Here is a 12151-nt window from a genome sequence, read left to right on the forward strand (position 1 = left end):
GAAAACGTGCACAGCAGCACAGATGGAATAATGCAGTTCGACGTCGGAAAGGTCTCGTTTCGCCCTCTGTCGTTGAGCACGACCTGATCCGCACCACGCTGTCCAGTTTACTGCTACGTCTAGCCCAGCTATCTCCCAGATGAGTCCCTGGAACAGTCATAATCTACCACGTTCACGGGAAGCTGAATTCGGTCGGCGCCTGCTCGCGCCGTTGCTCATCTGATACTCGAAAACCATGCACATTCGGAAAGCCAAAGCGCGCCATGCTGACTTAACAATATAATCACGTAACAAGTGCAGATTTATACAGATTAACATGTACAGTACGGGTATATCAAACTAAACTGCTAAAGAGGTATAATCTATGCACAGTTCTGAAACTTCAACTGCATAATTAACCCGGTTACCCCTGCCCTGCGTCACACAAACCCAAGCCAATCAACAGGATGGATTGGTCGACCACGTCAATCGCCACAACCGCCGCAGCCACCGCCGCACCCGCCGCCGCACCCGCCTCCATCACCGTCGCCCCCGCCGCACCCGCCGCCACTCAGCGCCTCGCCGACGATCACTCCGGTGGCCAGACCTGCCGCGCCGCCGAGAGCGAGCCCCGCGCCAGCGCCGAGGTCGCTGCGCCCCTGCTTCTGCTGCTGCGGCATGTAGCCGTACGCGCCGGCGGGAGGAGGCGGCGGATGGCCCTTGCCGTAGTAATAAACGCCGTTGTTGTCCTGCCGGCGCGGCTTCTTGGCTCCCTTGGCGCAGCCGAAGGCGGCCACGGCCGCCACCGCCACCGTCGCGACGAGCGCGAGGAGCACTAGCGCGGCCGGACTACCGACCAAGTCATCGACCGCCGTGGCGTGGTGGACGCCTAGGGCGCCTAGCCTCACCATTCCCCTGGAACACGGAGCAAGAAGAGGGTCGACAGGGCCGGTCCATACTTCTACGGGGCCCTGGTGCAAAGCGGTAACAAAGGGCCCTTCATCACACACAAACAATCAAACACTCTCGATTGGAAAATAAAGCAATATTTAGTACATAGCATAGATCACGATCTTTTAAATTTAGAACTGACACTACATGATATATATTTGTCACGATCAAGCGAACTAATAATTATTGTAAGAAATCATAATGAATCCACAAAATATCATTTTCTAGAATACATATCACCAAACAAGTAGTACAAGCTGCATAAAAGTGGTCAAGACAGGGAAATGAAGCACCTGGCTTGATTTGGATGAAGGACACACAGTTCTGTAGCATAAAAAAGAAGACAACACCCACATGACCTGAATGATTTTCCTCTTTCTCTTCAGTAGGAAGCACTCTCTCAAATCCAATCAAGACCTTTAAAAAGGCAAAATGGAAATCAAGTATTCAACTTGTTTTTTTCCTTTTCCTAGGAAAATCTTGACTTGTTGGGATGAAAAAAGAGAAAAGAGAGATGATCTATTCGACAGTTGATTGAGGTGGAATGGAAATGACGAAAACAGAGCTTGACATCGCCGTAAACTCAAACGGCTATTTGATTTGGAAGAAATTATATTGTTGACATTGAAGTCTTGAAGGACATGTGTTTGGGAAACGATGAAGTTGTACCACTGGCCTCCATTAATAACAGTGACATTGGAAAGCACATCAGCGACAACACCATCCTAGAAATTAATGCATGGAGGAGATGAATCGTTGATTACCAGAGCAAACACGAGAGAAGTGCAATGATTGTATTTTGCTTTAAGGCAACCGGGGCCAATTGTTGATTTCTTTGTGTGTTTCTCCCGTGAATGGTGATCTGGTTGGGCGTTTTTATTTAGAGGCCCAAAACCAGAATTTACAAATGACACTATAGAACTACCTCCACCAGATTTGGGGCCCCTGACTCGTGGGGGCCCAGTGCGGTCGCACTGTTTGCCCGGCCTATGGGCCGGCCCTAGGTCGAGGAGAATGCAATCGTTGGAGAAGCTTGCGAGGTGGGGGAGGATTTGTAGCGATCCAAATTCAGAAGTCCACTCTCCTGGAATCTGTCTACATTACGCGTAGAGACTCCAGACCGCGAGAAATTTCCCTGCAGGGGTTGACCTCTCGCTTCCGCTTGCAATTGTATGCCAACAGAGACGAAATTTCAGAGAAAACTCAACCACACCACACTAAAAAACACGAAAGACCTAGCCTCCCGGGCCGTCGCCACCTACTGTTACACACGGTGCTATTGCTGCTACACCAGCCCAGCACAAGAGCAGGTCTAGGAAGGAAGGAGGGCCTGCAAACCTAATCCAAGATATTATGGAGACAATAGCCAGCTGGACAAAGGGAACTCGAGGGATTTGAGGTCAAGGAGTGTTTATTTTCGTGCGGGGCTGGACGGACGGGGAATAGAACGAAAGAAACATTATTTGACTTGCCGGTGACAGATGCTGTAATATTCACGAAATTTGGGAGCAAGAAAAAATGGATGAATAAGAAATCTTATTTTCTTTATTATTAGGTATAGATAAGGAATCCACACACAAAATATAGCATGCTACCTGATCGGCTCATGCTGGGGGCTTCTCCTACTCTCCGCTCTGTGCGGCCTCTATCCGGAGCGCCGCCTGAAGAGATTGCCTCATGGGCTGCATTGGTGCGCCCCATTTACATCATGTTTGATCGTTCCCTTATCTATTTTGATCTTCTAGGTTTTTTTTGTTCTGTTTTTGTTCTATTCAGATTTAAAAACTATTCAAATTTTGAAAAAGTTCAAACTTAGAAAATGTTTAAACTCTAAAAAAAATTCAAAGAAAAATGTTGGAATTCAAAAATGTTGAAATTTTAAAAATGTTCAAATTGAAAAGTTCACATTAAAAATGTTGAAATTTGAAAATTGTTCAAATTTGAAAATTATTCAAATTAGAAATTGTTGAGATTTAGAATTTCAGAATCAAATAAATTAAAATTTAAAAAATTCAAATATGTAAACTGTTTAAATTCGAAAAAATCGTGTATTAAAATTTTTCAAAAGAACCAGAAATCATCGAAACCGAAGAAAACCAGCTAAAATCGAGAAACCCATCAAAAACCGGGAAAAAACAAAAAAAAAACTAGAAACACGAAAATCCTCCTCCCGCTACTCGGCCGAGCCAAGTGGGGCGTCGCTTCAGGTGGCCTCGACCATCGGGCACGCGTTAGGCGGTGAATAGGTTTGGCCCGTAAGGGGGGAGGCGTGATACGTCTCCGACGTATCGATAATTTCTTATGTTCCATGCCACATTATTGATGTTATCTACATGTTTTATGCACACTTTATGTCATATTCGTGCATTTTCTGGAACTAACCTATTAACAAGATGCCGAAGTGCCAGTTGCTGTTTTCTGCTGTTTTTGGTTTCAGAAATCCTAGTAACGAAATATTCTCGGAATTGGACGAAATCAACGCACATGGTCATATTTTGCCACGAAGCTTCCAGAAGACCGAAGAGTCAACGAAGTGGGGCCACAGGGTGGCCAAACCCTAGGGCGGCGCGGCCTGGCCCCTGGCCGCGCCGGCCTATGGTGTGGGGCCCCTGTGCCCCCTCCTGACTTGCCCTTCCGCCTACTTAAAGCCTCCGTGACGAAACCCCCAGTACCGAGAGCCACGATACGGAAAACCTTACTGAGACGCCGCCACCGCCGATCCCATCTCGGGGGATCCAGGAGATCGCCTCCGGCACCCTGCCGGAGAGGGGATTCATCTCCCGGAGGACTCTACGCCACCATGGTCGCCTCCGGTGTGATGTGTGAGTAGTCTACCCCTGGACTATGGGTCCATAGCAGTAGCTAGATGGCTGTCTTCTCCCCATTGTGCTATCATTGTCGGATCTTGTGAGCTGCCTAACATGATCAAGATCATCTATCTGTAATTCTATATGTTGCGTTTGTTGGGATCCGATGAATAGAGAATACTTGTTATGTTGATTATCAAAGTTATATCTATGTGTTGTTTATGATCTTGCATGCTCTCCGTTATTAGTAGATGCTTTGGCCAAGTTGATGCTAGTAACTCCAAGAGGGAGTATTTATGCTCGATAGTGGGTTCATGCCTCCGTGAATCTGGAGGAGTGACAAGAACCACTAAGGTTATGGATGTGCTGTTGCCACTAGGGATAAAACATTGATGCTATGTCTAAGGATGTAGTTATTGATTACATTACGCGCAATACTTAATGCAATTGTCTGTTGTTAGCAACTTAATACTGGAGGGGGTTCGGATGATAACCTGAAGGTGGACTTTTTAGGCATAGATGCAGTTGGATGGCGGTCTATGTACTTTGTCGTAATGCCCAATTAAATCTCACTATACTCATCATGATATGTATGTGCATGGTCATGCTCTCTTTACTTGTCAATTGCCCAACTGTAATTTGTTCACCCAACATGCTGTTTGTCTTATGGGAGAGACACCTCTAGTGAACTGTGGACCCCGGTCCAATTCTCTTTACTGAAATACAATCTACTGCAATACTTGTTTTACCGTTTTTCTGCAAACAATCATCTTCCACACAATACGGTTAATCCTTTGTTACAGCAAGCCGGTGAGATTGACAACCTCACTGTTTCGTTGGGGCAAAGTACTTTGGTTGTGTTGTGCAGGTTCCACGTTGGCGCCGGAATCCCTGGTGTTGCGCCGCACTACATCCCGCCGCCATCAACCTTCAACGTGCTTCTTGGCTCCTCCTGGTTCGATAAACCTTGGTTTCTTTCTGAGGGAAAACTTGCTGCTGTGCGCATCATACCTTCCTCTTGGGGTTCCCAACGAACGTGTGAGTTACACGCCATCAAGCTCTTTTTCTGGCGCCGTTGCCGGGGAGATCAAGACACGCTGCAAGGGGAGTCTCCACTTCTCAATCTCTTTACTTTGTTTTTGTCTTGCTTTATTTTATTTACTACTTTGTTTGCTGCACTAAATCAAAATACAAAAAAATTAGTTGCTAGTTTTACTTTATTTACTATCTTGTTTGCTATATCAAAAACACAAAAAAATTAGTTACTTGCATTTACTTTATCTAGTTTATTTTAGTTACTGTTGCTAAAATGGCCAACCCTGAAAATACTAAGTTGTGTGACTTCACAACCACAAATAATAATGATTTCTTATGCACACCTATTGCTCCACCTGCTACTACAGCAGAATTCTTTGAAATTAAACCTGCTTTACTGAATCTTGTTATGCGAGAGCAATTTTCTGGTGTTAGTTCTGATGATGCTACTGCCCATCTTAATAATTTTGTTGAACTATGTGAAATGCAAAAATATAAAGATGTAGATGGTGACATTATAAAATTAAAATTGTTCCCTTTCTCATTAAGAGGAAGAGCTAAAGATTGGTTGTTATCTCTGCCTAAGAATAGTATTGATTCATGGACTAAATGCAAGGATGCTTTTATTGGTAGATATTATCCCCCTGCTAAAATTATATCTCTGAGGAGTAGCATAATGAATTTTAAACAATTAGATACTGAACATGTTGCTCAAGCCTGGGAAAGAATGAAATCTCTGGTTAAAAATTGCCCAACCCATGGACTGACTACTTGGATGATCATCCAAACCTTCTATGCAGGACTAAATTTTTCTTCACGGAATTTATTGGATTCAGCTGCTGGAGGTACCTTTATGTCCATCACTCTTGGTGAAGCAACAAAGCTTCTTGATAATATGATGATCAACTACTCTGAATGGCACACGGAAAGAGCTCCACAAGGTAAGAAGGTAAATTCTGTCGAAGAAACCTCTTCCTTGAGTGATAAGATTGATGCTATTATGTCTATGCTTGTGAATGATAGGACTAATATTGATCCTAATAATGTTCCATTAGCTTCATTGGTTGCACAAGAAGAACATGTTGATGTGAACTTCATTAAAAATAGTAATTTCAACAACAATGCTTACCGGAACAATTCTAGTAACAACTATAGGCCATATCCTTATAATAATGGCAACGGCTATGGTAATTCTTATGGGAATTCTTACAACAATAATAGGAGTTCACCCCCTGGACTTGAAGCCATGCTTAAAGAATTTATTAGTACACAAACTGCTTTTAACAAATCTGTTGAAGAAAAGCTTGGGAAACACTACAACAGATGTGACATTCTATGACGCTCATTCCATGACGATTCAGTCAAAAAACGTCACAGTTTGTGAAAAAATGACTATTTCCTGACGTTTTTTCACTGTATCGTCACAGAATCAGCGTCATAGAATGTCACATCTGTTGTAGTGAAAATTGATATACTTGCTTCTAAAGTCGATAGTCTTGCTGTTGATGTTGATCTTTTGAAATCGAAAGTTATGCCTAATGAGAATCATCATAATAAAATTGTTACTATAGCAAATGCCATTCAAGTTAGAATTAATGAGAATATAAGATTAATGGCTGAACTGCGTGCTAGGTGGGATAGAGAAGAAAATGAAAAACTAGCTAAAGAGAAGAATGTAGCTAAAGTTTGGACTATTACCACCACTAGTAATGCTAATGCTACACATGTTGCTGCACCTCCTACTATTGATAATAAAAGAATTGGTGTTAGCAATGTTTCCACTTCTAATGCAAAGCGCGAGAAACTGCCTGAAACTGCTAAAGCTCGAAATCGCTTGTGATAAAGCTGCTGAAATTTTTTCCAACATTGGGGATGATGATCCCATTGCTTTAGATTATAATGGTTTGAATTTTGATAATTGCCACATCTCTGAAGTTATAAAGTTCTTACAAAAACTTGCTAAAAGTCCTAATGCTAGTGCTATAAATTTGGCTTTCACACATCATATTACAAATGCTCTCATAAAAGCTAGAGAAGAGAAACTAGAGCGCGAAGCCTCTATTCCTAAAAAGCTAGAGGATGGTTGGGAGCCCATCATTAAGATGAAGGTTAAAGATTTTGATTGTAATGCTTTATGTGATCTTGGTGCAAGTATTTCTGTTATGCCTAAGAAAATTTATAATATGCTTGACTTGCCACCGCTGAAAAATTGTTATTTGGATGTTAATCTTGCTAATCATTCTACAAAGAAACCTTTGGGGAAAGTTGATAATGTTCGCATTACCGTTAACAATAACCTTGTTCCCGTTGATTTTGTTGTCTTGGATATTGAATGCAATGCATCTTGTCCCATTATATTGGGAAGACCTTTTCTTCGAACTGTTGGTGCTACTATTGATATGAAGGAAGGTAATATTAAATATCAATTTCCTCTCAAGAAAGGTATGGAACACTTCCCTAGAAAGAGAATGAAGGTACCTTTTGATTCTATTATGAGAACCAATTATGATGTTGACACTTCGTCTCTCGATAATACTTGATACACACTTTCTGCGCCTAGCTGAAAGGCGTTAAAGAAAAGCGCTTATGGGAGACAACCCATGTTTTTACCTACAGTACTTTGTTTTTATTTTGTGTCTTGGAAGTTGTTTACTACTGTAGCAAACTCTCCTTATCTTAGTTTAGTGTTTTGTTGTGCCAAGTTAAGCCGTTGATAGAAAAGTAAGTACTAGATTTGGATTACTGCGCAGTTTCAGATTTCTTTGCTGTCACGAATCTGGGCAAAATTCTCTGTAGGTAACTCAGAAAATTATGCCAATTTACTTGAGTGATCCTCAGATATGTACGCAACTTTCATTCAATTTGAGACTTTTCATTTGAGCAAGTCTGGTGCCATTTTAAAATTCGTCAATACGAACTGTTCTGTTTTGACAGATTCTGCCTTTTATTTCGCATTGCCTCTTTTGCTATGTTGGATGAATTTCTTTGATCCACCAATGTCCAGTAGCATTATGCAATGTCCAGAAGTGTTAAGAATGATTGTGTCACCTCTGAATATGTTAATTTTTATTGTGCACTAACCCTCTAATAAGTTGTTTCGAGTTTGGTGTGGAGGAAGTTTTCAAGGATCAAGAGAGGAGTATGATGCAACATGATCAAGGAGAGTGAAAGCTCTAAGCTTGGGGATGCCCCGGTGGTTCACCCCTGCATATACTAAGAAGACTCAAGCGTCTAAGCTTGGGGATGCCCAAGGCATCCCCTTCTTCATCGACAACATTATCAGGTTCCTCCCCTGAAACTATATTTTTATTCCATCACATCTTATGTGCTTTGCTTGGAGCGTCGGTTTGTTTTTGTTTTTTTTTGTTTTGTTTGAATAAAATGGATCCTAGCATTCACTTTATGGGAGAGAGACACGCTCCGCTGTAGCATATGGACAAGTATGTCCTTGGTTTCTACTCATAGTATTCATGGCGAAGTTTCTCCTTCGTTAAATTGTTATATGGTTGGAATTGGAAAATGATACATGTAGTAATTGCTATAAATGTCTTGGGTAATGTGATACTTGGCAATTGTTGTGCTCATGTTTAAGCTCTTGCATCATATGCTTTGCACCCATTAATGAAGAAATACATAGATCATGCTAAAATTTGGTTTGCATGTTTGGTCTCTCTAAAGTCTAGATAATTTCTAGTATTGAGTTTGAACAACAAGGAAGACGATGTAGATTCTTATAATGTTTACAATATGTCTTTTATGTGAGTTTTGCTGCACCGGTTCATCCTTGTGTTTGTTTCAAATAAACCTTGCTAGCCTAAACCTTGTATCGAGAGGGAATACTTCTCATGCATCCAAAATACTTGAGCCAACCACTATGCCATTTGTGTCCACCATACCTACCTACTACATGGTATTTTCCGCCATTCCAAAGTAAATTGCTTGAGTGCTACCTTTAAAATTCCATCATCCACCTTTACAATATATAGCTCATGGGACAAATAGCTTAAAAACTATTGTGGTATTGAATATGTAATTATGCACTTTATCACTTATTAAGTTGCTTGTTGTGCGATAACCATGTTCACTGGGGACGCCATCAACTACTCTTTGTTGAATTTCATGTGAGTTGCTATGCATGTTCGTCTTGTCTGAAGTAAGAGCGATCTACCACCTTATGGTTAAGCATGCATATTGTTAGAGAAGAACATTGGGCCGCTAACTAAAGCCATGATCCATGGTGGAAGTTTCAGTTTTGGACATATATCCTCAATCTCATATGAGAAAATTATTAATTGTTGTTACATGCTTATGCATAAAAGAGGAGTCCATTATCTGTTGTCTATGTTGTCCCGGTATGGATGTCTAAGTTGAGAATAATCAATAGCGAGAAATCCAAAATGCGAGCTTTCTCCTTAGACCTTTGTACAGGCGGCATAGAGGTACCCCTTTGTGACACTTGGTTAAAACATGTGCATTGTGATGATCCGGTAGTCCAAGCTAATTAGGACAAGGTGCGGTCACTATTAGTACACTATGCATGAGGCTTGCAACTTATAAGATATAATTTACATGATACATATGCTTTATTACTACCGTTGACAAAATTGTTTCATGTTTTCAAAATCAAAGCTCTAGCACAAATATAGCAATCGATGCTTTTCCTCTATGGAGGACCATTCTTTTACTTTCAATGTTGAGTCAGTTCACCTATTTCTCTCCACCTCAAGAAGCAAACACTTGTGTGAACTGTGCATTGATTCCTACATATTTGCATATTGCACTTATTATATTACTCTATGTTGACAATATCCATGAGATATACATGTTACAAGTTGAAAGCAACCGCTGAAACTTAATCTTCTTTTGTGTTGCTTCAATGACCTTACTTTGAATTATTGCTTTATGAGTTAACTCTTATGCAAGACTTATTGATGCTTGTCTTGAAGTGCTATTCATGAAAAGTCTTTGCTATATGATTCACTTGTTTACTCATGTCATATACATTGTTTTGATCGCTGCATTCACTACATATGCTTTACAAATAGTATGATCAAGATTATGATGGCATGTCACTCCAGAAATTATCTGTGTTATCGTTTTACCTGCTCGTGACGAGCAGAACTAAGCTTGGGGATGCTGATACGTCTCCGACGTATCGATAATTTCTTATGTTCCATGCCACATTATTGATGGTATCTACATGTTTTATGCACACTTTATGTCATATTCGTGCATTTTCTGGAACTAACCTATTAACAAGATGCCGAAGTGCCGATTCTTTGTTTCTGCTGTTTTTGGTTTCAGAAATCCTAGTAACGAAATATTCTCGGAATTGGACGAAATCAACGCCCAGGGTCCTATTTTGCCACGAAGCTTCCAGAAGACCGAAGAGTCAACGAAGTGGGGCCACAGGGTGGCCAAACCCTAGGGCGGCGCGGCCTGGCCCCTGGCCGCGCCGGCCTATGGTGTGGGGCCCCTGTGCCCCCTCCTGACTTGCCCTTCCGCCTACTTAAAGCCTCTGTGACGAAACCCCCAGTACCGAGAGCCACGATACGGAAAACCTTACTGAGACGCCGCCACCGCCGATCCCATCTCGGGGGATCCAGGAGATCGCCTCCGGCACCCTGCCGGAGAGGGGATTCATCTCCCGGAGGACTCTACGCCACCATGGTCGCCTCCGGTGTGATGTGTGAGTAGTCTACCCCTGGACTATGGGTCCATAGCAGTAGCTAGATGGTTGTCTTCTCCCCATTGTGCTATCATTGTCGGATCTTGTGAGCTGCCTAACATGATCAAGATCATCTATCTGTAATTCTATATGTTGCGTTTGTTGGGATCCGATGAATAGAGAATACTTGTTATGTTGATTATCAAAGTTATATCTATGTGTTGTTTATGATCTTGCATGCTCTCCGTTATTAGTAGATGCTTTGGCCAAGTTGATAATAGTAACTCCAAGAGGGAGTATTTATGCTCGATAGTGGGTTCATGCCTCCGTGAATCTGGAGGAGTGACAAGAACCACTAAGGTTATGGATGTGCTGTTGCCACTAGGGATAAAACATTGATGCTATGTCTAAGGATGTAGTTATTGATTACATTACGCGCAATACTTAATGCAATTGTCTGTTGTTAGCAACTTAATACTGGAGGGGGTTCGGATGATAACCTGAAGGTGGACTTTTTAGGCATAGATGCAGTTGGATGGCGGTCTATGTACTTTGTCGTAATGCCCAATTAAATCTCACTATACTCATCATGATATGTATGTGCATGGTCATGCTCTCTTTATTTGTCAATTGCCCAACTGTAATTTGTTCACCCAACATGCTGTTTGTTTTATGGGAGAGACACCTCTAGTGAACTGTGGACCCCGGTCCAATTCTCTTTACTGAAATACAATCTACTGCAATACTTGTTTTACTGTTTTCTGCAAACAATCATCTTCCACACAATACGGTTAATCCTTTGTTACAGCAAGCCGGTGAGATTGACAACCTCACTGTTTCGTTGGGGCAAAGTACTTTGGTTGTGTTGTGCAGGTTCCACGTTGGCGCCGGAATCCCTGGTGTTGCGCCGCACTACATCCCGCGCCATCAACCTTCAACGTGCTTCTTGGCTCCTCCTGGTTCGATAAACCTTGGTTTCTTTCTGAGGAAAAACTTGCTGCTGTGCGCATCATACCTTCCTCTTGGGGTTGCCAACGAACGTGTGAGTTACACGCCATCAAGGCGCACGACCAGGTTGGGTTGGGTAAGCCACGTCCATTAGCTCAGGTATTTTTTTTAACTGTTCTTTCTCTTTTTTCTATATCTTTTTTGCTAATATTTTGCTTCTTTTATATATAACGTTGTTCACAAAAAAACATTTTTCATGATTTTTCCAAAATATGAACATTTTTATTTTAAATCATTTCGAAATTTAAACAATTTAAAATTTTGAACATTTTTCAAAAAATGAATAGTTTCTAATTTTGTTTTTTGTAAAATTATTTAATTTAAATATATAATTAATTTACAAATTCGAATAGTTTCAAAATTTGAATAGTTTTTTGATTTTTTTTAATTTCAACAGATATTTGAAATCTGAAATGTTTAAAAAATATATATGAACATTTTTCTAAAATGAAACGTAAACTAATTTTTTTTCGAAAACCGACAAAAACATTGACAAAAAATCGAAAACTCGAAAAGACATGAAAAACCAGTAAGAAAATTGGCAAAAAAAACTGAGCCATGTTATTGAGTAACTTTCAATTTAAATTTCAAATTCGAAATTTCTTTAAATTTAAAATTTCTTGAACATTTTTAAAATTTTATATTTGAACATTCCTGAAATTTGGAATTTTTCTAATTTTGAATGTTTTCCAAATTTGAATTT

At 40.9% G+C, this 12151-nt stretch overlaps 1 protein-coding gene across 1 annotated transcript; it reads right to left on the minus strand.

Moving 5' to 3' along the window:
- Window positions 1-277: 277 nt before the first annotated feature.
- Window positions 278-1464, minus strand: LOC127330799 (uncharacterized). The gene has a single exon (XM_051356887.2). It carries the CDS (start codon window positions 888-890, stop codon window positions 465-467), a length of 426 nt encoding a protein of 141 aa, XP_051212847.1. The 5' UTR covers window positions 891-1464; the 3' UTR covers window positions 278-464.
- Window positions 1465-12151: the final 10687 nt, after the last annotated feature.

Source organism: Lolium perenne, chromosome 2 (assembly GCF_019359855.2).
Source record: "Lolium perenne isolate Kyuss_39 chromosome 2, Kyuss_2.0, whole genome shotgun sequence".
Lineage (NCBI taxonomy): Eukaryota > Viridiplantae > Streptophyta > Magnoliopsida > Poales > Poaceae > Lolium > Lolium perenne.